The sequence below is a fragment of the Numida meleagris genome, chromosome 2, assembly GCF_002078875.1.
Source record: "Numida meleagris isolate 19003 breed g44 Domestic line chromosome 2, NumMel1.0, whole genome shotgun sequence".
Taxonomy (NCBI): domain Eukaryota; kingdom Metazoa; phylum Chordata; class Aves; order Galliformes; family Numididae; genus Numida; species Numida meleagris.
In genome coordinates, this window is record NC_034410.1 from 53163201 (window position 1) to 53189965 (window position 26765).

Consider the following 26765-nt stretch of genomic DNA (forward strand, 5'->3'; position numbering starts at 1 on the left):
GCAGGATTTCTGAAGAGTGGCAACAGGAAGGTGGATGCTAGGAGTCATTATTCTATCATACTGTAATTACACTGGAATCCAGTAAGAAAGCTTTTCCATTCTTGAGTTTTGGGAAGAAGCAGCCATATATGTTCCTTGTGGGTGGACCTATGTGAATGTAGTTGTGCCTTAAAGAAGTAAAGGATTATCTATAATTAATAAGGATGAAGTATCTTAAAAGGCTGTTTTCTTTGTTAAGAGACCTAATTTACAAGGACTGTGAATATACTGGTAGATAAGTGGTTGCTTGTACAGCCTGCATATCCTCATCCAGGAGAGAGATTGCTGAGAGAGGCCTTCTGTCAGCCTCCTGAAGCTTTCATAGGCTTCAGGAGCGTCACAGGTTTTGAAAGGCATAACATGAAATAACAATGAAAAAAGTGAAATTGGTAATGTAATAGTTAAGTGTGCAGTACAAAGTAATACTATATGGAGTTCCTTAAGGTTTAGTATGTTAGCTTATGTGGGAACAGCCACATAAGGTACTCACAGCTTGATCTGCAGATACCTCTTTTAATCCACTGCTCCTAGTTTTTACCAGTAGCTTTTAACACCTCTGAGATGCTTCAATTTGCAGTAGTTAAATAAATTTTGGTTGAGAAATGGAGGTTGGTCTACAACATGAGCATGAAAGTATGCTCATGCATCATCTGAACTAACTGGTGAAGAAGAACAGTGAGAGCTAATCAATTTATATATTGAGATACATAAATAGAATTTTTGTTCAAAAGTTCTTTCATACAAGGTCACCACAGGACATAGTTTAGTGATATTAGTGCATCAGGCTGATGCTTGAGCTTGATGATCTTGAAGGTCTTTTCCAACCTAATTGATTCTATGAGGTCTCCTTTGAAGGCAATGCTTCCTATTTTACTATGTTGGCCTATAATGTAGGAAGCGGATGTTGATAGGATGACAGTAGGTTTAACCCTGCTGCCAATATTCCTTTGCATTTTGTTGCTGTACAACAGGTGGCAGCAGAGGGGCAGTCTGACATGGATGTGTATATGAAGCAGAGGCATGGAACTGAATTCCACTATGTAGAAAAATTGCATCCATTAACATTCATCAATGCTTGCTGAATGAGTATGGAAACCAAACAGTGGATATAAGCATGGTGAGGCAGTGGGTGGTGTGTTTCAGCAGTAGCGATAGTGGGTCACCTCCACTGGTGCAGCTGTATAGGTGTACCATACAGGCTCTAGTTTATCTTGTTAATCCCAGCAAAAATGCATAGCTAATGGTGGTGACTACATTGAAAAAGTGCTTTGTGGCTGATAATTTAAACAAACAGTGTTATTGTGTTCTTTATATCTGTAGTAGTTTCCATGGAAATAAATAAGTGTAAGGATAGGTGATAGCAGGCACAGCTGCTTTAAACCAGTTCCAGATCACCCAAGAAAGATAGAGGTCCCAGTCTGATAGTAAAGAAGGAATCACTTACCCCTTTCTGAGGGTCAGGGCTTACTGAACAATCTAGAGGGGGTAATCTCCAAGAAGAGATGCTTCCCTTGTGGCTGCCAGCCCTTAAATGAGGTTAGGGGGGGGTAGAGCCAGGGTCTACCCCTTCCAGTTGCACAGGTGAATTGTTTCCACCTGTGCTCTCAGGGCTAGCTACACCCCTTCACCAGGTGCTCAATCACTGGTTCAGGCTGTGACCTAACAGTTCCCATACAGGAGGCAGTACTTTCAGAGTGACCTATATATCTTCCTAGTCAGATAGGAATGAATTTGGTAAACATCTTTATGAATGTATCTTTCCTTACACTGCAGTCCATATTTTCATGAATGTTTCCCTCCTTACACCAAATGTCCTTTGTTACTGCCAAACAATATGCTCCTGAAACACAGAAATGTGTTTTATTAAAAATAATGAAGTATTTAATATAATATACCAACTTAAAAGTGTAGTGTCCTTATTAATAGCTAGGTATAGTGACTATTTAATTAAAGCAGATTATTCTGACTTATATGGCCCTAATTTATTCATGTCACAAAGCGATACTAAACTGGTCTTCTGTAAGACCTGTAAGTCCTAACATGAGATGACTGTCTATATTCTGTAAAGTAGATTTTTCTTCTTATAACAGAGTATATGTTAATAGAAAAAATAGAATTTAAAAAATTTATTCTTGCTTCTTTGTAAAGTAGGAGTCTTGTCAGCTCAGATGAAGTACTATTGCTGTGTTTAACTTGAGATTGTATAAATTTTTATTAACCTGCTTTCTCAACTCTTACTCTCATAAATAGGTTTTTTTTTTTAACCTGGTTTCTAGCTCTTATTATAGATTCACAAGTTAGCTCTATTAATTACTTCTAGTGCTTTTCATCTTTTTTATCTACAGATAGTAACAGTGGTTGGAGATGTCCGGCTTGTCAGAATGCTTCTACACAAGTTCCTAAAACTTACACGTGTTTCTGTGGTGAGTTTCTTGATTGCTTTTGCAAAGAACAAATTGTGTTCTTTTGATTGTTTGTTTTTATTTGTTATTTAAATTTAAATTCTGATATTGTTGCATCTTTGCCTACATCCTTGAAATTTAACTTTGTTTAATAGTATTGATATGGGAAGGCTGCTGTACAGAGACTCATGCCTGTATCTATTGCTTAAAACATCTAAACAAAAGAAGGAAATAATCATGTTTCCATATAGTTATATAAAAATGCTTACTAGAATTGAGCTTCTATCTTGAAAGCTTTCTGTCTGTAGGTTTGAAATAACTTGTCTTATATCTTATTTCTGTGGCACAACACACCAAGATAATACACAGTTCAAGCAGGTAACTGATGTTACTGTAAGAATACAAACTGACTATAGTAACTTTTGATATTGATTTAGCAATTTTGTCATTTATGTTCATCAAAGAGGCATACAGGTTTAATAGAAAAGAGTATTCGGACTGTTCAGAGTTTTATGTAGATATGCATTTAATTTTTTCGGTTCATGCGTCACTAGTAAGTTTCACCCTACTTCCTACCAAGTAGGTCATTTTGAGATTAAGCCAGTAACTGAGAGCTAATGAAATTGCCCTAAAGAAACTAACTTTATGCTGTAATAGGTAACAATTTTATCTACAGTTCTCCTTATCTGAACAGGTCAGTGTGTCAATTAAAAGCAATGTAATTACAGGTAAGATATTTAGAGTTATTGTACAAGAGTTGTTGGAAATGTGTGAAGTCCTACAAGTATAGGTAGAATGCAAGCTTTTATTCCAAATGAAAATTTTAAGGTAGGCCATCCATCTGTGAAATAAAAAGGAGATTCTGCTTAAACTTAAACTGTTGCATAGTTTTGGGAAATCTGCAGTGGGAACCTCACATTGTCCCCAGTGTTAATATTAGCAAGGTGCTATGTTGGAAGATAAATCTTCATTCTATGCATAATTTTGCATTAAGTGACATTTGAACATGGCAGTTGCGCATGTAAAGTTATTTTGTGTTTGTTGCAAAATACTAAATTGTGTATTTATCCAAGTGCAGTTGGATTTACTAGTTTCTTTTTTCCCCCTTCACTGCATGGAGAAATTCCTGGCTTTCTTTTCTTTTGAATCTTCCAATTTACAGTTTTTTTTCACTGGAAGAATGCCCAGGTGAATTAAGCAATCTGTATTTATTCAGTTTTCCTAAATTGCTACTTGAAGTGTAAATGAAGGTGTAATAAATGAGATAAAGTGATTTGTCACTAAAAAAAAAAAAACATTTTATCAGGAAAAACTTCCTTACAGAAAGGGTTGTTAAGCACTGAAATAGGCTCCCCAGGGAGGTGGTTGAGTCACCATCCCTGAATGTGTTTAAAAACCGTTCAGATGTGGTGCTCAGGGACATGATTTAGTGGTGGGTTGTACGAGTTAGGGTAGTATGGTTAGGTTGCGGTTGGACTTGATGATCTTGAAGGTCTTCTCCAACTTGAGTGAATCTATGATTGTTTTTAGAGGTACAAGATTTGCTAAGGGTACATCACGTGAATTAAAATGTAGTTTCAATAATTATCTTGAGGTGAACTTGAAGGATATATCACTTCTTGTTCAAAACTTCCTGCTTTATTCATCAAAATGTCAACATTTAATGCTTAAGTTTTTGCAGAGTCTGATTCTTTTTAGAGAAGTGACTTTGATAATTTACATAGTCATTTCATGCTACCTGCGTTCCCCATTTCTTTAGTAGCTAGATCTTTCGTATTGACAGTGGTATCTTTATTTTTCTGTGTTGAGACAGCGAGGGAATTACATCCTTAAATTCTGTTGTGTACTAACAGCCTGACCAGCTAAAGGAGGATTTTCATTTCTTTGTGTTTTATTAGTCTTGATTAAAGTTAAATATCTGCTAATTAATTTTCTGCTGAGAGCATAGAAGAAAATTATCTGGAGCTTGTTATTCTGGTGTAGTTTATTTTTAAAGATGTTAAGTACATATCAGCAATGAAAGATGAAAAAACCATAACCTCTTACATCTTCTTTTGTTGTTTTTTTTTTTTTCAAAGGAGGTTTGTCAGTATTGAAAATGAAACTTCTTTCTGGGCTGATATTTCTCCCAGATTCAGTATTATACGTAAGTCAGTAAACATTTTTTTGGCTTTGACCTTTTTTTAGGTAAGGTACACAATCCGGAATGGAATAGAAATGAAATTCCACATAGCTGTGGGGAACTTTGTGGAAAGAAGAGGCAGTGTTTGGATTGTCCACATCTTTGTAACATGTAAGTAGATGTAATGTGAAGGTATTGAGAATGTATTTTGCAGAAATCGAAGGTAACAACTGGGAGAAGAAAGGTCTGCCTGCTGAAAGTGAAGATCAGGTTTAAATCCATCTAAGGAACCTCGTGGTGCACAAGACCATGGGACCCAATGAGATCCATCCATGGGTTCTGGGGGAACTGGCAGATGAAGTTGCCAAGCCGCTATCCATCATATTTGAAAGGTCATGGCAGTCTGATTAAGTTCCCACTGACTGGAAAAGGGGAAACATAGCCTCCATTTTGAAGAAGGGGGAAAAAAAGATGATCCAGGGAACTACAGGCCAGTCAGTCTCACCTCTGTGCCTGGCAAGATCCTGGAGCAGATCCTCCTGAAAGCCCTACTAAGGCACATGGAAAATAAAGTTGAAGTGATTGGCAGTAACCAACATGGCTTCACCAAGGGCAAGTCATGCCTGATGAACTGGGTGGCCTTTTCTGATGGAGCTACAGCATCAGTGGATAAAGGAAGAGCAACTGATGTCATCTCCCTGGACTAGTGCAAAGCATTTGATGCTGTCCCGTATGACATCCTGGTTGCCAGATTGGAGAAAAATGGATTTGATGGATGGACCACGTGCTGGATAAGGAATTGGCAGGATGGTTGCACTGAGAGAGTTGCGGTCAACAGCTCAATGTCCAAGTGGAGACCAGTGATGAATGGTTTTCCTCAAGGATCAGTGTTGGGAATGCTGTTATTTAACATCTTTGTAGGCAACATGGACATTGGGATTGAGTGCACCCTCAGTAAGTTTGCAGATGATACCAAGCTGAGTGGTGCAGTTGACACACTAGAGGGAAGGGATGCCGTCCAGAGGGACCTGGACAGGATTGAGAGGTGGGCCCACAACTACCTCGTGAAGTTCAATAAGTCCAAGTACAAGGTCCTGCAGCTGGGCTGGGGCAATCCCAAGCACAGATACAGGTTGGGTGGAGAATGGCTTGAGAGCAGCCCTGAGGAATGTCAGCTGATGAAAGACTCAGCACGAGCTGGCATTGTGTGCTTGCAGCCCAGAAGGCCAGTTGTATCCTGGGTTGCATCCAAGAGAAACGTGACCAGCAGGTCAAGGGAGGTGATTCTGCCCCTCTACTCTCATGAGACTCCACCTGGAGTATTGCACCCAGTTCTGGGGTCCCTAGCGCAAGAAGGCCTTGGAGCTGTTTGAGCTGGGTCCCAAGGAGGGCCATGAAGATGATCAGATGGCTGGAGCACTTCCCCTACAAGGACAGGGTGAGAGAGCTGGGACTCTTCAGCCTAGAGAAGAGAAGGCTCCAGGGGGACCTTATAGTGACTTTCCAGTACCTGAAGGGGCTCTACAGGAAAGCTGGGGAGGGACTTCCTATAACGGCATGTAGCAGCAGGAGAATGGGAAATGGCTTTTAACTGGAGGAGGGTGAATTTATCCTAGATATTAGGAAGAAATTCTTTACTGTGAGGGTGGTGAGACACTGGAACAGGTTGCCCAGTGAGGTTGTGGATGCACCCTCCCTGGAAGCATTCAAGGCCAGGCTGGATGGGGCTTTGAGCAACCTGGTCTAGAGGGAGATGTCCCTGCCTATAGCAGGGGAGTTGGAACTAGATGATCTTAAAGATTCCTTCCAACCCAAACTATTCTATGATTCTGTGGTTCTGTTGAAGTGAACTGCAGAAAACTGAAGACTATGTTTTATTTTTACTTTCATTTCACTGTGGGATATGCTTACAGGTGTATCTGGTTCAGCTGAAACTTGGAAGCAATGAAGACCATTTGTATGTGTAAAGTGAGTTCATAGCAGAGGATGGGCAGGAGGTCAACTGCAATAGTTGTAGCAACACTTCCCTCACATTATAGGAACTGAACCAACAGCTTAACTTGTTCTGAAAATCAGAACTTTAATAGAACTTTTAATTTCATGTGTACTGTTTCATACTCATTTCAAAGTCTTGAATGAAATAATGTTTCTTTACTCTTTTATACTTCTTTCCCATATGAGAATATTATACTAGAATTCTTTTCAGACTGTTATTTCAGTGATACTGCTGCTCTTGTAATTCAGCATCATACTAGATGTTCTTCACTGTAATTTGCAGGGTGGGGTTTGAATCGCTGGTGATTGAAACTCAGATCAGCTTTCAGACTAGACTTGATCTAGCTGATACTCTGATTCAGTGAAATATGGATTCTCTTGGAGACCAGTTCCTGATCTGTCTCAGGAGAAGTGTGAGTCTATGGAGGACCTTTTTCCCAGTCTGCAAGTAGACTCTTTAAATCCTTTGAGAACACCCAGACTGCAGTTGATATCCTTCAAACTTTCCTACGGTGCTTAGAAGAAGCAGCTGTTGTGTTTCTCTTCTTTTTTGTCCCAGACTACATTAGTAGTTCAGTTTCTCATTCTCATCTGGGAAATTTTTGATCAATGGTGGCAGTGTTGTGTCTACTGCAAGCTGTGCATTTGTACTCCCTGTCAATCTCATCTGTACTGAGAGCTGCAAGGGTACCTTTTAAAGTCCCAGTTTGCTCCCAGTTTCAAATGTTACCATTTGACTTGTTCCAGGTGAGTACAACCATGCTGAGATTATCCAGCCCCTGGAGGTGCGGAAATTATCAAAGGTGCAAAGAATGTGCATTATTCTTTATCTCTTTCTGCAAATGCAGTTAAGTGGAATGGATGCTTTTTGTCTTAACAGGCAGTTATCTGGCTTGTGAGTATAGTCTGTAGAGGAATGCACTTTTAGCTTCAGTGTTTCAAACGTTCATAGAATGGCCTGGGTTGAAAAGGACCTCAAAGATCACCGAGTTTCAACCCCCCTGCTGTGTGCAGGGTTGCCAACCACTAGACCAGGCTGCCCAGAGCCACATCCAGCCTGGCCTTGAAGGCCTCCAGGGCTGGGGCATCCACAACCTCCTTGGGCAACCTGTTCCAGTGTGTTACCACCCTCTGAGTGAAAAACTTCCCCCTAATATCTAACCTAAACCTCCCCTATCTTAGTTTAAAACCATTCCCCGTTGTCCTATCACTATTAATCTATGTAAACAGTTGTACCCCCTCCTGTTTATACGCTCCCTTCAAGTACTGGAAGGCCACAATGAGGTCTCCCCGGAGCCTTCTCCTCTCCAGGCTAAACAAGCCCAGTTCCCTCAACGTTTCTTCATAGGAGAGGTACTCCAGCCCTCAGTATATGTTGGACATTTCATGTGGGAATTGTAGTATGAATGAGAATGCACTCTACTACCATCTGCTTCATCAAAACAGTAGGTGAAACCTGGTTCCCTCTCACTTTGTCAGAGTGATTGAGTTAGAGATACGAAACTGTATCATCTAAATGGATCTTTAGCAGCCCATTGTTCTGTTTCCTCCACTGGAAAACTTCAGCAGATGGATAGATCTAGATCATGATCTATGTCTGACAGTGGATTTTGTCAAAAGTGCTCAAAGGTAGACTTGTTGTCATCAGGGCCAGGAGGCAGTGTTACTGTACCTGTGTGAGTTTAGGTGATTTCAGAGAACTTTCTTGTTAGTGTTTCTTTGTTTAGATTGTGGGTCTGCTCCCACAGATTTCCACAGGAACTTAAGGTTTATGATGTTAGGTTTTTGGACCACAAATGCCTTTCTGTTCAATGAAACCTTAAATTTTTTTTAATAATTGTAGTGTTTTCATCTTACTATCAAGACTATCACCTTGTGTTGTGAAGTGAGGATCCGTTTGCGAGAGTAAACTGTGCGTGCTCTTCTCAAGTCTGTGTGGTTGATTAACATAAAGAATCTGTCCACTGTGGGTCTTTGTTCTCAATATTGCCCTTTTTTCCAGCATTTAATCCCATCTATTCTGTGAGCCTTCTTACAGTTAAGCATGTGGTGCTGCCATTTAAAGACTGTTTCTGTGTATTGCCTTCCAGTTGATCAGACCTGTATGCAGTCCATGAAGTTCTGGCAGAACTACTTTGAATGGAACCTATTTAGTACTATGTTCACTAGTGGTACTTAAATCTGAGTCTTAGGGAACCTACTTTATGAATCACAGGATCCTTGCTCAGTTTGTTGCTTATTTCTTGTTTTCTTTTGTCTGTTGCATCAACAGTTGGAGTTGGGAGACTTAGACCTTGATAGGTAGTCTCTGCTGTTTGTATCAGAGCTATTTATGCAGAGTTCAGCAACAGAATCTGAACTGTAGTATCACCGGGGTTTTCAAAAACCACATGTAGTGTATCAACACTACAGCTAATTGATGAGACAATACCAGGATTTCCTATGCGAACATAATTCCCTCTTCTTGTCTTATGTGACATCAGAGGAACATTATTTTCATAGCTTTTTAATAGGATGTTTGTATTTCTTCCCTCTGACATACAGATGAAATGTGCAGAGCACAGGAGGGTGTTGTAATCTAGCGTGTAAACTAGCTCCCTAGTGAGCAGTATAGGCAAGCTGATAACAACAGGCAAGGAGAAGACTGAGGTACTCAGCAACTTTTTTGTCTCAGTCTTCACTGGCAATTGCTCTTCACGAACCTCTTGAGTGGACAGGATGGAAGATAGCAACTGGTGGAGCAAAATTAGGTTCATGATAACCTGAGAAACCTGAACATCCATAAGTATATGGACAAGATGCATCCCAGAGTCCTCAGGAAATTGACTGATGAAGTCACTGAGCCACTGTTGATGACATTTGAACAGTCATGGCCGTGGGGTGAAGTCTCTGGTGACTGGAAAAAAGGCAGTGTTGCACCCATTTTTATGAAGTATAGAAAGGACAACCCAGTTGCGGCCATCAGAGTTACCTCACCTCTCCTTATCTCATCTCTGTGCCAGGGAAGATCATGGAGTGGATCCTCCTGGAAACTGTGCTAAGGCACATGGAAGGTAGGGAGGTGATAAGAGACAACCAGCATGGCTTCACCAAGGGCAAGTTCTTCCTGACCAAGTTAGTGGCCTTCTATGATGGCATAACTGTGTTGATGGACAAAGGAAGAGGCGCTGATGGCACCTGTCTGGACTTCCTTCAGTAAGGCTAAGTATGTCAAAGACATAGTCCCTCACAACATCCTTCTTTCTAAATTGGAAAGATATGGGTTTGATGGAGGGACAGTTCGATGGACAAGGAAGTGGTTGCGAGATCTTACCCAGAGAGTGATGGTGAATGGCTCATGTTATGGTTTTGTGATTTTTGTTGTCAGTATTCCACATCATTACATCATGTAAAGCACAGGCAGTTAAAGAGTTAATTCCCTGGTTACTGCAAACTGCCTTTTTTGGTGCGGCCCTCTGAGGGGGAGGGGAGGAGGTGCACTCCCCAGGGGTCTTTGCGTTGGAGGGGGTGGTGAAGCCGCCTGGGAGACGGGGCGTGTGTTCCTTCCTGCCGGCGGAGAAAGCATGTGGTCCTCCTGCAGTTTACTGTGTAAGATTTGCAGCCTGTAAACTCTCTGTTACAATTCTACTGGCCTCGTTTTTGATATATTTAGTAAAATTAGTTGTTCCTCCTCAGATTGGTGCCGCTGTTTTTGTGTTAGATCTGCCTGCGAGTCCCCTGCCTTTTCCCTCTTCCCTTTGTTTTCCCCAGGGTGCGGGTCCACGTCTTCCCTGCCGCTTTAGCCGCCAGACCGCCCAGGGCCGGCCCCCAGCCGCTGACAAATTTTTTTTGTTTTCTTTCCTCTTTTCTCTTTTTTTTTTTTTTTTTTTTTTTCTTTCGGGCCTGTCCCCCTTGTCACGGACGCAGACCCTTAGATAATACCATGACACTCAATGTCCAAATGGAGGTGGCTTAATGTCCTAATGGAGAACAGTGACAAGTAGTGTCCCTCAAAAGTCAGTACTGGGAATGATGCTCTTTAATATCTTCATCGGTGAGATCGACAGTGGGATTGAGTGCACCCTCAACAAGTTTGTGGATTACGCCAAGCTGTCTGGTGAGCTTGATAGGCCTGAGGACTGGGGTGCCACCAGAAAGACCTAGTGTCAACGGTTTACGGGCGTTCGGCCCGGTTCCATGACAAAGGGGACGGGGGACCCACGGGCCCACACCCCGGGAAAAGGGAAAAGTGAAAAAAGGGTAAGGAGATGGCCCTGAGAGCAAAGAACAGCGGCAACAATCTGAGGAGAAACAAACTAATTTACTAAATAAGATATCGGAATGCAAAACAACACACTATAGTACAATATAATTACAATTTAAGCTGATAAATCCAATACAGAGAGAGAGAGTGTCCCAAAATCAAGGTAGGCCTTACTCTACTACCGACGATAAGATGGCTGGAGAGCGAGGTGCTGCCAAGACGAGAGACGGCGGAAAAAAGGGACGACGTCTCGTGATCTGCAAGTTTTTATCTTTTCCCTCCGGCTGGAAAATGGTAACAGAGGAGCAAAGTACCGTGGGGAATGTAGTAGTCCTTCTCTTCTGAGAACCAGGTACATTCACTACATGATGTTATGATGTGGAATACCAATAACCAAAAATCATAAAACCATGACACCTAAACAGTCTGAAGCAGTGGGCTCAGGAGAACCTCATGAGGTTCAGCAAACCCAAGGGCCTTGTACCTGGGTTGTGGCAGCCCCCTCACTATCAATACAAGCCAGGGCATAGAACACAGCCCTGCTGAAAAGGACTTCTGAGTACTCGTGAATGGCAAGCTGGACATGATAACTTGATAGCAAGTTATTTTTATGACTTTAATATAGATACATAAGTGTGTGTAGGGCTGCCCTTGGGTTCCCACCAACACTTGTCAAGGATACTCTTAGTTCCCAGGCTAGCAGTTTTTTCCATTATAACCTGTACAGATATTCCATGTTTTCTTTCAGCTAGAATCAGAACTGTTTCCTTAGGTTTTGTGACCCCAGTGGTTTTGGATTTCAAGTTATTTGTCATCTCTTTCATAGTTGTAAGGGATGTCTGAAATTGATGCTCAAATTTCAAAAATGAGGTTATAGAGAATGTTTCTTCAGCCTACTCGTCTACTGCCAGTTTACTCCAATACGTTGATCCCTTTGACAAATATTTTCTGTTGAAGTGGTATTTTGAATGCTCATTTATATTATGGATTTTTTTTGACCTTGCATATGTTTGTTTGTTTTAATATTTCACAGATTCACAACCATGTATTTTCAATCAATTTTTTTAAGTGAAACTGTGTAGGTGATGTAGTTTGTGTTAATCTACCTTCCATAGTGTAGTTTCGGGCTTTTTATTTTCCTGTCCTATAACATCAGTTGAGCTTTAACTTTTGCCGTGCTGTTAGCATTTCACTGTGCTGCTGACAAAATTTAGTTGGATTGTTGCGTTAAGTGCGGCATTAGATAATCCGTTTTGGTGAAAACAAGTGAGGCTAACTTACTATGTTTTAATAATAAATCTTTAAGTGATATTTGCTTAGGTTTATTGGAATGGGTTAGTGACAATTAATATAAACAGCTCAACGAGCAGGCAAGCAGCTCCTCAAAAAGAGTGATTTGCTAGCCTTTTACTTGTGTCAGCTGTGGCATGCTTTAGAAAATGAGTTCTCTTCACATTTAAATATGCTGAAATCCATTTTAGTTTTTTAAGTTCTTCATCAGTCCAGCATCTAGCTTAAAATTGAACAAAATGTTCCAAATAATAAACATGACAAACTTAAGCTTTTTTTAAGAGTTAATCGTCTGTTTAGTCTTTGAGATTTCCCCTGCCAACTGGCATTATGCAATGCCTTTTGAGAACACTTGAAAAAGATCTTATAAAGGCAGTAACTGAAACTTTGTGCTCTTAGTGTCCGGTCTTTCCTCATAGGTCTTTGTTGCTGTAGTCTTCATCAAAGCAGTTGTGGAAAGTCCTTTGGGGCTGTATTATCAAATAAAATACTTTTACTGTCAGGCAGATAGATGTACGTTAATTTTTCTTAAGTCTAGCTGTATCTTTCATCACAACCTTTCTAGTAGGTAAGTTCTCCAGAGCAGCACCAGCAATAATTTGTGAAAGAAATCATCCATGCTAATGACAACTAATGAAGTTTCAATAAAAGTAAGACTCTGAATGCACTGAACAGAACTTAATACTGAGGTCTTCAGCATCTGTCTTCTTTGCATTTACTTTGTAATGCTGTAGTGGAAATGCTAAGTCACAGCTTGAACCAGTGATTAAACACCTGGTGGGAAGGCAGGGGCAACGCAGGGGAGCTCAGCTGCATGCAATGCATCTGAGTGACCAGAAGGGGTGGAGCCAGGATCCACCCCTTCCCAGACCTCATTTAAGGGATGGTAGTGAGGCAAGGGTATCTCATCTGGAAATCCTTGTCTGTCTGGCGATCTTGCAGGCCTCTCAAGGTAAGCAGCTTCTTTCCATTATTTCCGGACCTATTGCTGCCATGCCTGAGCAGATCCTCGCTTGCTATGGCCTGGGATCTTGCTGCTCTGCTGTCTTATTGCACTTTCCATCATGTTTCAAACACATCATTTAAAGATTTTTTTTTGTCTCTGTTTTAAATACACTGAAGTGTGGAAGTATCACCTGTCTTTACTGTAGCTTTTGCAGAAACCAAATCATACCGGAGTTGCTTGCTAAATAAGAAGTGTGTGAGTGCATGTATCTTAATCAATCCATAAAGAATGCTTATTTTTGAAGTCAGAAGAAACTGTAGCAGGGAAATCTTGCTGTTGGACTTCTTAAAGTTATTGTTATTTATGTATTGTTCTATTTATGTTGTATTTAATATGTTGTTATTATGTATAAATGTATTTATGTATTGTTATTGCTGAGGAAAGTGAATGTGTTAATGGTTTGGACATGTAATATTTGGGCATTACCCCTGTGAACACAGTTGAATTGATGCAGGCCATCTGTTGAAATGTAAGATATGAAATATCTAAGTAGCAGCATTATTAACTTGACAGCGGGAGTGTGGAATATTTTGTTCAACCTCACTGTTTTAAAACTTTTGAGACTGATAAAACTGTAACCATTTCTAATATTTTTAAATTAGTTAAAATGCTTTATTATCCTGGAGGAGTAAATAATGTACATGCAGTGTTTTGAGAATGTTCTGGTTCCTAAAACTTTTTTTTTTTTTTTTTAGGAAATTTGGTATTATTTCTCCGGGAGTGTAATAAATTAGAGTTCACTTTACAGTTCTATTTGCTTTTTTTTTTTCCAAGCCTGTGTCATCCAGGACCTTGTCCTTCATGCCCAGCGTTTGTGACAAAAACATGTGAATGTGGACAAACAAGGTGAGAGTACTTCTAATGCTTATGTAATAATAGTTCACTGCAAGTTTAATAGTAACGTTTCTTTTCTGTACTATAGTTTATTATTAAGGTTTACGTAATAATTTTTTTCTGAGCTTCAGCTTTTGTGTGCTAATACTAGAGAAGTTTAGATATGTAATTTTTTTATGTATTTCATTTTTAAAATAGCAATTACTTTTAATCTTACGGGGAAAAAAAACTTGGGATGTGAAGCTGAGTTGTTCAAGCAATCTGTGAGTTTATGCAATTTTTTGCAATCACATTCTGGTATTTACATATTTTTTTTTTGTAGGAGACACAGTGAAAGGAGTAGGAAAAAATCACACTTTTTCTGTCCAAATGGAATGTAATTTTGAGTTATTCTATTCCAGAAATAGTAATTAAGTAATAAAAATAAATGAAAATAAAAAAATAATAATTTAAAAGTAACTTGTATAGTTCTGGGAAGCTGTACCACTACAAGAGGGAAGTCTGTAGTTTATTCCAGTCTTGAAAGCTGTCTTTTCCTTGTGTGTTTGATGCATGTAGTGCTGTTTTCAACTGCAAGAATGTACTGCCCAGGCTTCATGATCCTTCACGTTCAGATGCTCTGAGAGGTAGTTATAAGTGATTCTGTGTAATAAAATACTTGCCCATGCTTGTTTCCAGAATCAAAAGAAAAAACCTATTCAGTGATAGTATTCCTATTCCTGTGAAAGTATTTGCAGGTGGAAGCACTTAATCTTCAGTGGAAAATAGGTCAATTGTAGATAACTGGATTTTATCTTACGTGATTGCTTCATTTAATTGCAAGGAATAGTTAGGAAAAAGGTATTACTTTTCTAAAATGCCATCCTTTTTTTTATAGTACTGCATTTAACATTTTAAACGTGGCTCTAAATAGCATTTTGTCATATGTACTGTATCAGCATCCAAGATGCATAGTACCTCAAACTTCAAGATGTTTTCAAATTGCTATTTCACATACACATTTCGTAGTGGGTAAAGTCAGCTGTTGTAACTGTATAAAGACTAAGAAATTTTTGAGTTCTAGAGTCAGAATATTTTATAATAAAATGCAATTTATGTTGATAACATTTGTGTGCATCCTATGCAAAAACAAATCTTAAAATTGAATTGTTGTACATTTCCTTGATGAAGCAGCTGCAATTGCTGGGAGATTAATTCAAGCTATGCTGATGTAGGTGGGGGAGTATTCTTAGTTGCAAAAAGTGTTTCTGTAGGCTGCATCACTATTAATACTCATATCACTTTCTTCATTGCACTCAGTGGACTTTAGATCATTTAAACCTTTAGGAAATATTGATGTAATAGAAATATCAGCTCTTGGCTCGATGTGTAGCCATACTCCAAGTTTCAAGTTAAAAGTGTCTTTTTTTTTTTTCCATGTAGCTGAGAGAAGTCTGTTGTGCTTTTTAGTAAGTTATGTGTAGATTTGAGGTAGCTAACAGACTGTGGTGTCATTTTCTACAGTCATTCAGTTCGCTGTGGCCAGTCAACAAAAATTCATTGTTCTAATGTATGTGGAAGTACTTTAAACTGTGGCAAGCACAGATGTACCCAGGTGTGCCATGCAGGAGAATGTTTACCTTGCCAGCTAAAAGTACAGCAGGGTAAGTATCAGAATGCCTTATGCATATCTACCCATGATATACGTATACTAGGAAAAGAAGAGGCGGGGGCTTTACTTTGAGTTAACTAAAATCTGTTGCTAGAATGTTTAAAAATTGGAAAATTAGAATTGCTGTATATTTAAATAGGGATGTGAACATGGTTAGAAGAATTCTGCTGTGAAGTTTAGGATACTGGAACATGTGTGCTATGAAGATGAGTAGAACTACACTACTTTAGGTTGAGAAGGCTTAGGAACGACTGGGTCTTTCAATAGCTAATAGGAGGTAATCAAGAAGATGGAGCCAGCCTGTGTATGTATGTTCGGAGGACAAGACAACAGGCTGTAGTGAAATGTTGTAACTAGTTATAAGGAGAAACTTTTTCTTGTGGGAACTTGGAGTTTTTTAGATCCAGCTGGGTAAAACAGTAAGTAATGTGACCTGATCTCATTGCTGGCTTAGCTTTAAGGGTTTGGACTAGCTGACCCCCTGAGAGCCCTTTCAACCTGAATTGACCTATGATGCTACTTAATATTACATCATTCCAAGACTTTAAACAATACAGAAAAAGAATAGAGACAGACAAACCACCTTTCAACAAACTACTCATGATTGCTATTTAAAATTTCCTAAACTCAGTTGTGAAAACTATATCCAAGTATGTGTTCTAGTATACTAATGCAAATACAGTTTTCTACATAAATAATTCAAAAAATGTATGTTCATTTTCTTGACATTTCAGGTAATAACTTGTTATGTGTACTGCTTTAATACATAAGCTTTTTGTGTAGGTAGAGCTTCCCCTTTGTTTTTTGTCTCATCAAAACAAAAGATATGTTTCAGAATCTGTAGGACTGAGAAGTGTTGAATTAAATCTAAATAAGAGCAACTTCTTTGTACTAAAAAAAAAGTGGATGTAATTTCTCACATCTCACAATTCTTGCATTTGTTCTATTGCTGTGTTTTGTCACTGATGCTTTTATTGTTTTCTGTGGAATATTGCTTTCTCTTAGTGTGTTACTGTGGAAAAAACTTTAAAGAAGTATTGTGTGGGACAAAGGAAGAATTTTATGATGGATTTGGGAGTTTCTCATGTCAGAATACATGTGGCAAGTAAGTTAACTCTAATTTAGGCTTTTGAAAAATAAAAGGTTGTTTTAATCATACTTAGTGATCATGTCATTGTAATAACCCTTTTTTTTTGTTGTTTTGTTGTTGTTTTTTTCCACAGAACGTTAAATTGTGGGAGGCACAACTGCACACAAGTATGCCATCCTCAACCTTGCCAACTCTGTCCACGACTTCCACAAGTAGTATATCGCTGTCCCTGTGGTCAGACTCCTCTCAGCAAGTTACTGGAACTAGGATGTGTTGAACGTAAAATATGCACAGATCCTATCCCATCATGTGGAAAAACATGTGGCAAACCTCTTTCTTGTGGTAGCTATGGTAATTAGAACTTTCTGCATCAGAGTATTTAAAAAAATCTCACATTTAAAAAAAAAAAAAAGCAACTGTTTCATTTCAAAGATATTTTTAAGGATTTGGGTATTAACCAAATTGAATGTGAATGCTACTGCAGTGCCTGTGAGATAGGCTGTATTTGTTCTAAGTGATACTTTAAAATCAGGAAATGTATTTGTCTAGAAATCATCAACAATAGTTAGCTCTAAAATTTTGTTTCTGTATTCTTTAGTAGTGGTAGAGGAGTAGAGCTGTGGTAATTTCTAGCAGTTAATGTCTGCTAAGGTCTGTTAAAAGCCCATCTAGTTCTTCATTGTTGATATGAAGACTTGTAGAGATAAATGATTTCATTTACTACCTCTAGATGCTTCTAGTAAGCACTCATTTACTGTGGCCACGACAAGAAGTGTGGCATTAGGCCACGAAGTGGAATGTGATGTTGGGCAGTTGGAAGGAAGAAGTTATTTACAGAATTAAATTGACTCTTTAGTGATAGCATTTGGTAAATAAAAGTTAATTTAACTGAGATTATATGAAGCTTCAATTTTACAAAACCACACAATCATAATTTTTATACTTGTAATAACTTACATTTTAGTGGAATTTCAGTTAACCCAGTAAGTGAAAGATGAAGGTATGCATGGTAAGTCTTTTTCATTTAGGATGAAAAAGAAGAAAAAATCGTACGAGTTTCACAGATTTTAAGTATATAAGATATTATCTTGCAATTTTTTTAAAAAATATAAAAATATATGTATGCATTATCAATGTTAATTGTAGACTTAACTGTTTAGTCTACATATTCAGGGTCATAAAGCTCATAATAATGGGAAAAAAACTGTTAAATCCTTGAACTCTTTTGCCTGTTTGAGTCAGTGTGTCAAAATGGAAACCTAGCTGCCAGTAGGCTTGCTATCTGCAATGTGTGGTGCTCCTGATAAATACCTTGTTACTGATCATGAATTCTATTTTTTTAATCTTTTTATTTTAATTTTGATAGAGTTGGTTCATACGTGTGAAAGCCTGTGCCATGAAGGAGATTGTAGACCATGTTCTCAAACGTCAAATATTTATTGCAGGTGTGGCTTCAAAAAAAAGGTGAGTGCATAAAGTTTGACCATGAAAACAGGTAGTGATTTGGTTTTTTTTTTTTGAAGCTGTGGAGAAAAAGGAGCTGAAGTGGTTAAGGGAAAGGCTGTGAAGAAGGTGTTGTGCCTCTAGTTACAGGAATGTCCACTCTGTTAGAACTGATAGACATCAGCTAGATGCTGTGAAGTGCTAGGATAGGCTAGTTGTCATGAACACGATTTCTGAAGGATTACTGAAGCATTTTCATAGGTTTTTCTTGGTTTAAGCTGGCTGCAAAGCCTGTATTGTCCTGCAGTAATTGTGCAGTGCAAAGAATGATGGTTTTAACAGGAGTGATGTAAACCAAGGGAAAGGTAGTGTAAGAGGAAAAGCTAGCTAATGTATAGTGATAGCCTATAGATTTGTAGAAAATTTTGGAGATATTATTGGTTTTTAATCTCCTTTCTTTGTGCTTTTGTGTAATGATGCAGCAGAATCTCACCAATTGTCATATAGTAATTAGTATACTTTTAAACTATGTTACTGTGCTTAACCATTGCTTTGAAATCTTTGGTTACTATCTCAGAAGCCTTTTATTTTCATGTTGAAGTGTTTTATCTGAGTATAGAATTTTCAGTCGTGAGATTAGACTTTTTGTTTAAAGAATGTCAGTCTTGCATTTTTTTTGAAACACATGGTCAAAGCACAAATTTGTACTTTATTAGTACTCTTGAGGAGAGCATTGTTCTTGTTGTTCTCAATGCAAGTTTCTGGTTTCCTCGGACAAACATGTTCTTTTTACTTAACAGTGTTGTCCACTGAGTTTAGTGAGGAATCTTAAATTACAAATTCTTGCTACTGAATTTCTAGGAGGAAAAAGTCAAGTGCTAAAATGTTAAGATTAAAAAATGTAAATTAAAACATGAAATAATGCATAAATTTGAGGATTTTTCCGGCTTCTTTGTTTCTTGTGTATAAAAGTTTTATGGACCTGAAAACTTTTTTTGTCATATGTGACTAGGTACTTCCTAGATAAGTAAAGTTGCAGTTGTTGCAATTTAACTGTTCCCTGTTTGTTTCCTAGGAAGTCCCATGTGCTCTACTCAGGAATAAAGGTATTATTGTATAATTTGTTAATTATATAGTATGAGATAGTTTCCAAGTCCTAAAAAATGAGACACAGCTCACGAATTTTGGGTTTGATTCAAGAAGTTGCCAACTACCTGATTTAATAGTCATTTTCAATTTCTGATGCTGATTTTGTATCTCTACTGTATGTTTCTGTCTTAGGTGGGGTTTTTTTTCTGTCACAAAATTTCAGAGGGTGGAGGTGCTTGTGAGCTCACTTCAGTTTTTCCTCATTCTGTTGAGTTCTGGCTGTTCAGGATTTTCCTTAGCAGTTTGTTCTTTATTGTGATACACTGTTTGTTGTTTTTTATTCTCAATTTTTGAGAGACTAAATGTATTTTATGTTAAATAAAGCAGATGATGTGTTCACTTTAAAGACTTAGAAAGTCCTGAAAGCTGTTCTGAAAGCTCTGTGGCCTTCAATCAAAGCAGGAGTCAATCTTTGGATTTTGTGTATCAAATTAAAGGATTTGACTGTAAGATTATTTTGTCAGCATCACTTGACTAGAACTCTTCCTCAAGAGTGGTCTTATAAGTTGGATTATGGCAGCATTTCATGTAAAAGGGAATTGCTAAAGCTGCTAAATGTAAATACGTAAGGATGTCACGGTCCTACTCTATTTCATGCTTATGGGGTGATAGCACTACAGTCCTACATAGTCAGTCATAGGGCACACTCTGGTATCTGCTGATCTTGTGGATGAGCAAGACAGATCACTTTAGAGGAAGGAAACAAATGAATGAATGGATGTTTCTAGCCATTCCCACCACTCCGGTTATGGAAGAAAGCTGGGAGACCTGGAATGGTAGTGAACTGCACTACAGTAGTAATCCACTGTAATTGGATAAAATACTGTTGAAAGAGTTCTCTAAGTGTTGTCTTTGATGCCTTTGCCTGTCTTTTGTGATGGTTGTTGACCCTCTAGAAAAAAGAGGATACTTGCTTGGAGAGGTCACAGGTATTTATTCCCCCCCCCCCCCACACACACACAATTGCTCATCCTGCTTTAGTCACTGATACTGGGAGTACTTATACACATTGCTTGTTCTGCTGGTCTGTGAAGCCTAGTTCTTAAGCTATTTAATTGTTAAAACTGAGGAATCTCAATCTAGAGAAATTGTAGTTGATGAATCACTGTTGTTCTGAGGTACTCATTCACAAGGTCAATAATGTAGTAATATGCATATTTCCTAAGTTGAACTTTTAGCTATGAAGTCTTAAGAACTCAGAAGTAGTTGTTCACATTGCTTTTGGATGGTAGTAAGACTTTTTGTTAGTGCCAGTTTCATCATCATATCAGCAGTAGTTATATTTAGCTGATTTTTATTATTACTGTCTTAATTAAGATTGCTCAATTGGTATATTTGTGGTATATTCAGTGTATCAGGAAATCCTATTTTGTCTGTTCTGTTTGCAGAGTTTGTGGTATAAAGAATAATGTGAAATAAACTGCTCTCCAAAAATCTTTTTGAACAAGGGTTTGTTTAAAGCAAGGCAAGTGTTCATATGGGGAATTAATGTGGAAGTGCAAGTAATTTACATTTTTGTGTGCTAAATGCCTAGTGATGCTCTTCTCTAGATAGGGCCTTAGAAGAGCCTTAGCCTAATATTGTGACTTTATCTTTTATTCTCAGCGTAAGCAAAGAGCAAATCATGACCTATGTTGTGATTATTTTTTTTAATAGCTGCTATTACATTTATGTGTGACAAGCGATGCAACAAGAAAAGGTCATGTGGACGACACAAATGTAATGAAGTTTGCTGTGTGGTAAGTTCACATCTGGTTTTATAAAAACTGTTTGTAATGAAGTGTTTGTATTTTGTTGTGAAGTTAAGACTTTTTGCTTTTGTTCCCTTACATTTTTGTGCATTTGGAATCTCTATTTCCAATATAAGTAATGCTCCAAAAGTTTACATGTACATTTATTCTGCAGAATTCATTTTATAGGCATTGTAAAAACATGCTTCAGCTTAAATACAATTAAAGGTGATAGATAATGGCCTCAAGTTGTGCCAGAGGAGGTGCATGTTCAATATTAGGAATTTTTTTTTCTCTGGAAGAATGATCAAGCAGTGCAACAGGCTGCCCAGGGAAATAGTGGAGTTTTGTTGGTTTGGTGATTCCAAGGAAAATGAGAAAGGATGTGATGTTACTTAGCTGCGTCATGGTCTATAGTTCTAAGTCTGCAATTGGAATCCTAACAGAATCAAATTTTAAAGATGGTGTATCCCTGCTGTGATGAAAAATTGTATGTATCAGGCCTAAGCTTTTTTTTCCACTATATGGTTTTGATAGTTATAGAATCACAGAATGATTGAGGTTGGAAGGGACCCTTGGAGGTCATCTGGTCTAAACCTCTGCTCAGGCTGTGCCATGTAGAGCCGCTTGCCCAAGACCGTGTCTAGATAGCTTCTGAAAAGCTCTAGGGATGAGGACACCAGAGCTACTGTTGGTGACTTGAGTCAGTGGTCGGTCACCTACACAGTAAATAAATATTTGCTAATGTTCATGGGGAATGTCCCATGTCTCAGTTTGTGCCCATTGCCTCTTGTCTTGACACAGGGTACCACTAAAAAGATGTTCCTTTGCTGGAATCCCTTGGGTATGCTAGTGTATCTGTTAATAAAGAGCCCAGAACTGGAAACAGTACTGCAGGTGCAGTCTAAGCAATACTGAAGAGAATGGAAGGATCAGCCTACTACAGCCCAGAATACTGTTAGATTTCTTAGGTGCAAAGGCACACTGCTGACTCATGCACAACTTGGTGTCCATCTGGACCCTAAAGTCCATTTCTGCAAAGCTGTTTTCCTGCTGGGTGGCCTTTTGTATGTTCTAGTGCCTGGAGTTGTTCCCTCCAGAAGTGCAAAACTTTTTGCTTCCCCTTGTGGAATTACAGGAGGTTCCTGTCAGCCCCTTTCTTCAGCCTGTAGAGATCCCTCTGAGAGGTGACCAAGTATTTCTTTCAGTTGAATGTCTAACTGCAACTCTATACATTCCATGTGAAAACTTACGGATAACATATTTGTGTCAACTGAAAATGGAGTAGTAAATATACAAAGAAATAGATGACTATTTTTTACAGTCTTGAAACCTATTCTCAAAATCCTGTATCAAGACAAACAGCCTGGCTGTGTGCTTTTTTTACTATCCACAGGACTGTGTTTAGCCAGTGCATCAAAATGCATGAAGTTATTTGCTGTAACTTCAGCCTGCCATAGTTTAAGTTTCAATTCAGATGTTTTTATGGTTTGAAACGTAGCACAGATGATTTTCACTGTGAAACTCGTATTTAATTCATTTAAATAAGTGGTCAAATCTACCAAAAATGAAAAATGACTCACAGATGTAGCATCTTCAAGTTCTGGCACAAATTTTCCTTTTGGTTCCCTGAATGACTTGCGTATAGCAAAAGAACATGATGACAGTGCCTTCAAATGGGATTCAGGTCATAAAGAAGGAAGACAAGCCACCCCTTCCCGTGACCAGTAATGGCTGAAGAGGAGTGTTAACCCAGAGAGATGTTACTCCCTTAGCTGCTAACCCTTAAATGAGAGTGAGGAGGAGTGGATCCAGGTTCCACCCTTTCTGGTCACTCAGGTGTGTTGCTTGCACCCGAGCTCCCTAGGTTAGCCACCTGGTGCTCAACACTGGTTCAGGCTGAGAATTGGCAGTTTCGCTGCATTCCACCCTTTCACAGCATGAACCAATGATTGATCAGGTTGGGGGTAAGCTCCTGCTGTTTTGACATCTCAAAGTACAATGTACATCACAATGTACATACAATACCTGTTGTACTGTAGGGTGTTAAGGCACTGAAGATGATTGACAGTCTTTTTGTTGTTCTGTTGGGCCAGTACTTGATGGCCTTGAAGAGGATATGCTTCTAGAAAGAACTAGTAGCATTTCAGGTTTGTGTTTGCTGGTTCCCAGAAGTTCAGCCATCCACCAGAAAGTGTCACGATGTTTCCTTATCAACACTGAAGCAAGCTGGAGTGGTGTTGCTCTTACTGGAGGTCCTGTGAACTTAAAAGCCTCAAGGGGAGTAGTACAGATGTTTAATAGGTGTGGGATGGGGTAGGTCTGCCCTCCGTGGTAAGGCACAGGCCATGCTTCTCTCCTGTGTCAACACCTCCACTTGAACCAGGGCATGTCCTGGCCTTTGGTACTGCACCCTTTGGCCTAATATCTGTGGCTGGATCACTGTATCAAGTACCAAAGGGGGAGAGGGGGTTCTGATTTGCCTTGTGGACATGATTAATGTCCCCTTTGCAATAAATATTGGAGTGTCTACTGTCTCTACCGACTACTGGAGGGTTTACCAATCACCTAACCTCTAACGATCTCCTCCATGGTGCAAATAAACTGCACCATTTCAGTCCTACTTGTGCCTTCCAAAGCCATGTTACCCTGTGCTTTCTGGGCTGCAGCTCCTCAGGGGCAGGGAAGGGGAGATTATTCATGGTGCCAATTTGCAGCTCAAGTGAGGTGTCCTTGCTTGTAATTTGAATCTTAAGTGGGGAGACCGAAGTTGTCTGCAACATTCTTAAAGCACTGGGTCTGCCATCCCTTGGCACCTGAAACCCTGTGGGACTTGATAGAGTCTCTTGGTCCACCCCTGCATGGACTGTGAATTTGCCTTCAAAGCAGCCTTCAGGATCCCATTATATCTTTCTTGTTAGGCCTGCTCCCATTGGATTATACATCAGGTGAAATTGCCATGTGGTGGTGTTGTCTTTGGCCCACTTCTACACAGATGGGCAGGAAAAGAGAGGCGGGGTAGTTGCTCTTTATGTTGGGGGGTGAATACATTGCTAAGAGCTGCCTCTTGGAAACATCCATGTTCAGGTTGAAAGTCTGTGGGTGAAAATCAGGGACTGGACCAGAAATGAACATCTGATAGTTGGGGTCTACTACAGGCCACTTGATCAAGGCTTTTTTGTTTCACAGAATCACAGAATTGTAGGGACTGGGAGGGAACTCTAGAGATCGTCAAGTCCATTTTCCCTGCTTGTGCAGGTTCTCACAGGAAGATGTCCAGATAGATTTGGTATATCTGCAAAGTAGTACACTCCACAACCTCTCTGGGCTGCCTACTGCAGTGCTCTGTCACTCTGACAGTAAAGTTCTTCCTTGTGTTACTATGGAACATCCTGTGTTCCAGTTTCTGCCCATTGTCCCTTGTTCTACTGCTGCATGCCACCGATAAGAGTCTAACCTCATTCACTGGACTACCGCACTATAGATATTTATATTCAGTTATGAGATTCCCCTCGCAGTCTTCTCTTTTCCTAACTGAAGAGTCCCAGGTCTTTCAGACTTTTGTACAAGAAATGGTCCAGGCCCTTAATCGTCTTTGTTGCCTGCTGCTGGACTCTTTCTAGGAGATCCCTGTCTTTTTTGAACTGAGTTCTGGGCTGCTGGACACGGTTTTCTAGATGTGTCCTTACTAGGGCAGAGTAGAGGGGGAGGATCATGTCCCTTGACTTGCTGGCCCCAGCCTTTAATGTACTCCAGGATACTGTTGGCTTTCTTGGCCAGGAGGGCGCGCTAGTGGCTCATGGCCAACCTGTTGTCCACCAGGGGGCAGAGAGAGCAAGCTTCAGGCTATTCAAGGGATTAATGGGAGGGAGCCCTTGGGAGACTGTCCTTAGAAACAAAAGAGTGCAGTAACACTGGTAACTCTTTAAGGGTGCCTTTCTGAGAGCGTAAGAGCTCTCTGTCCCCCAGTATGGGGAAACAAATAGAGGAGATAGAAACTGATATGTCTTGGGACATATGATCAAACTGAGGGAAAAGGAGGGCAAGTACAGGCAGTGGAAACAAGGATGAGTTACACGGGAAGAATACAGGAATGTTGTCTGGACTTGCATAGATAGGTCAGAAAAGCCAAGGCACAGGTGGGATTGCACTTGACAAGGGATGTAAACAACAACAAGAAGGGATTCAATAGGTACAGAGATTAGAAGAGACTGGCTGAAGAAAGCATACCATGTCTGATAACTGAGAAAGGAGAACTGCCTACAACAGAAAGGGAGAAATCTGAGGTACTCAGCAAGTTCTTTGCCTTGGTTTTCGCTGGCAGCCGGGATTCTCGTTCATCCCTAAGCCTCTAGCTGTAAACTGTGGGGGGCAAAATACTTCTTCACTGTAAGAACAGAGCAAGTCTGAGACCATCTCATGGGGCTAAATGTGTACAAGTCTATGGGGCCAGACAACATGCATCCCCTAGAATCCTGACAAAAAATGGCTAATGCGGTTGCCAAGTCACTCCCCATCGTATCTGAAAAGTCCCGGGTGCCAGCTGAAGTCCATGGTGACTGGAAAAAGGAAAACATAACATCCATTTTTAAGAAAGGGAGAAAGACTCAGGGAACTACAGGCCCGTGAGCCTCACCTCTGTGCCTGGGAAGATCATGGAGCAGATCCTCCTTGAAGACATGTTAAGGCACATGAGGGATAAGCAGGTGATCCAAGACAGCCAACACCACTTCACCAAAGGTCAGATCATGCCTGAACAATCTGATCACCTTCTATGATGGAGTGATGGTATTGGTGGACAAAAGGAGTGCAGCTTGTGTCATCTTCCCAGACTCGTGTAAGGCCTTTGACACAGTCCCATACCCCATCCTTATCTCTAAATCAGAGTGACGTGTTTGAAGGATGGACAATTGGGTGGATAAGGAATTGCTTGGAAGGTTGCAGCCAGAGAGTTGTGGTAAATGGCTATATGTTCAGGTGGAGGCTGGTAACGTGTGGTGTCCCTCACGGGTCTGTCTTCAGATTGGTATTTGTTAACATCTTTATCAATGACATACATAATGGGATTGAGTGCACCCTCAGAAAGTTTGCTGATGACACTAAGATGAATGGTGCACTTGATACAATAGAAGGAAGGGATGACGTCGAAAGGGACCTTGACAAACTTGAACAGTGGGCCCATGTAAACCTAATGAGGTTCAACAAAGCCTAGTGCAAGGTGTTGCACTTGGGTCAGGGCAATCTCAGATTATGCATGCAGACTGAGAGAAGAAATCTTTGAGAACAGCCCTGTGGAGAAGGACTGAGGGGTTCTGGTAAATGAGGAGCTTAACATGAGCTAGCAGTGTGCACTTACAGCCCAAAAGACCAACTGTGCCCTGGGCTGCATCAAAAGAAGAGTGGCCAGTCAGGCAAAGGGAAGTGGTTGTCCCTCCCTCTCTCCTCTACTTTCATGAGGCCCCACCTGGAGTAGTGCGTATAGGTCTGGGGTCTCAAATACAGGAAAGATTTAGAGCTTTTGGAAAAGGTCCAGAAGAGGGCCACAAAGATGATCAGAGGGCTGGAGCACTTCTCCTAAGAAGACAGGCTGAGGGAGCTTGGCTTCTTCAGTCTGAAGAAGAGAAGGCTCTGAGACTTTATTTCAGCCTTCCAATATTTAAAAAGGAGTTATAAACAGGAAAGAGATCAACTTTTTACACAGATAATGCTAAGACAAGGGGAATGGGAGAATGGTTTTAAACTAAAGGGAGGGAGATTTAGGTTAAATATTG

At 39.8% G+C, this 26765-nt stretch overlaps 1 protein-coding gene across 7 annotated transcripts in view; it reads left to right on the plus strand.

Annotated features, from left to right (window-relative positions):
- Positions 1 to 26765, plus strand: part of NFX1 (nuclear transcription factor, X-box binding 1) — a 101462-nt gene that overhangs the window by 35298 nt on the left and 39399 nt on the right. For all 7 annotated transcript variants that reach the window (XR_002434809.1, XR_002434810.1, XM_021385667.1 and 4 more), the window contains exons 4-12: positions 2385 to 2462; positions 4629 to 4734; positions 13872 to 13943; positions 15435 to 15574; positions 16588 to 16687; positions 16806 to 17023; positions 18039 to 18136; positions 19191 to 19221; positions 20921 to 21003. Coding sequence is in view for 5 of the 7 variants with exons in the window: in XM_021385667.1 (XP_021241342.1) it covers positions 2385 to 2462; positions 4629 to 4734; positions 13872 to 13943; positions 15435 to 15574; positions 16588 to 16687; positions 16806 to 17023; positions 18039 to 18136; positions 19191 to 19221; positions 20921 to 21003 (926 nt within the window). In the remaining 2 variants the exon portion in view is untranslated. The remainder of the gene's footprint in view (positions 1 to 2384; positions 2463 to 4628; positions 4735 to 13871; positions 13944 to 15434; positions 15575 to 16587; positions 16688 to 16805; positions 17024 to 18038; positions 18137 to 19190; positions 19222 to 20920; positions 21004 to 26765) is intronic.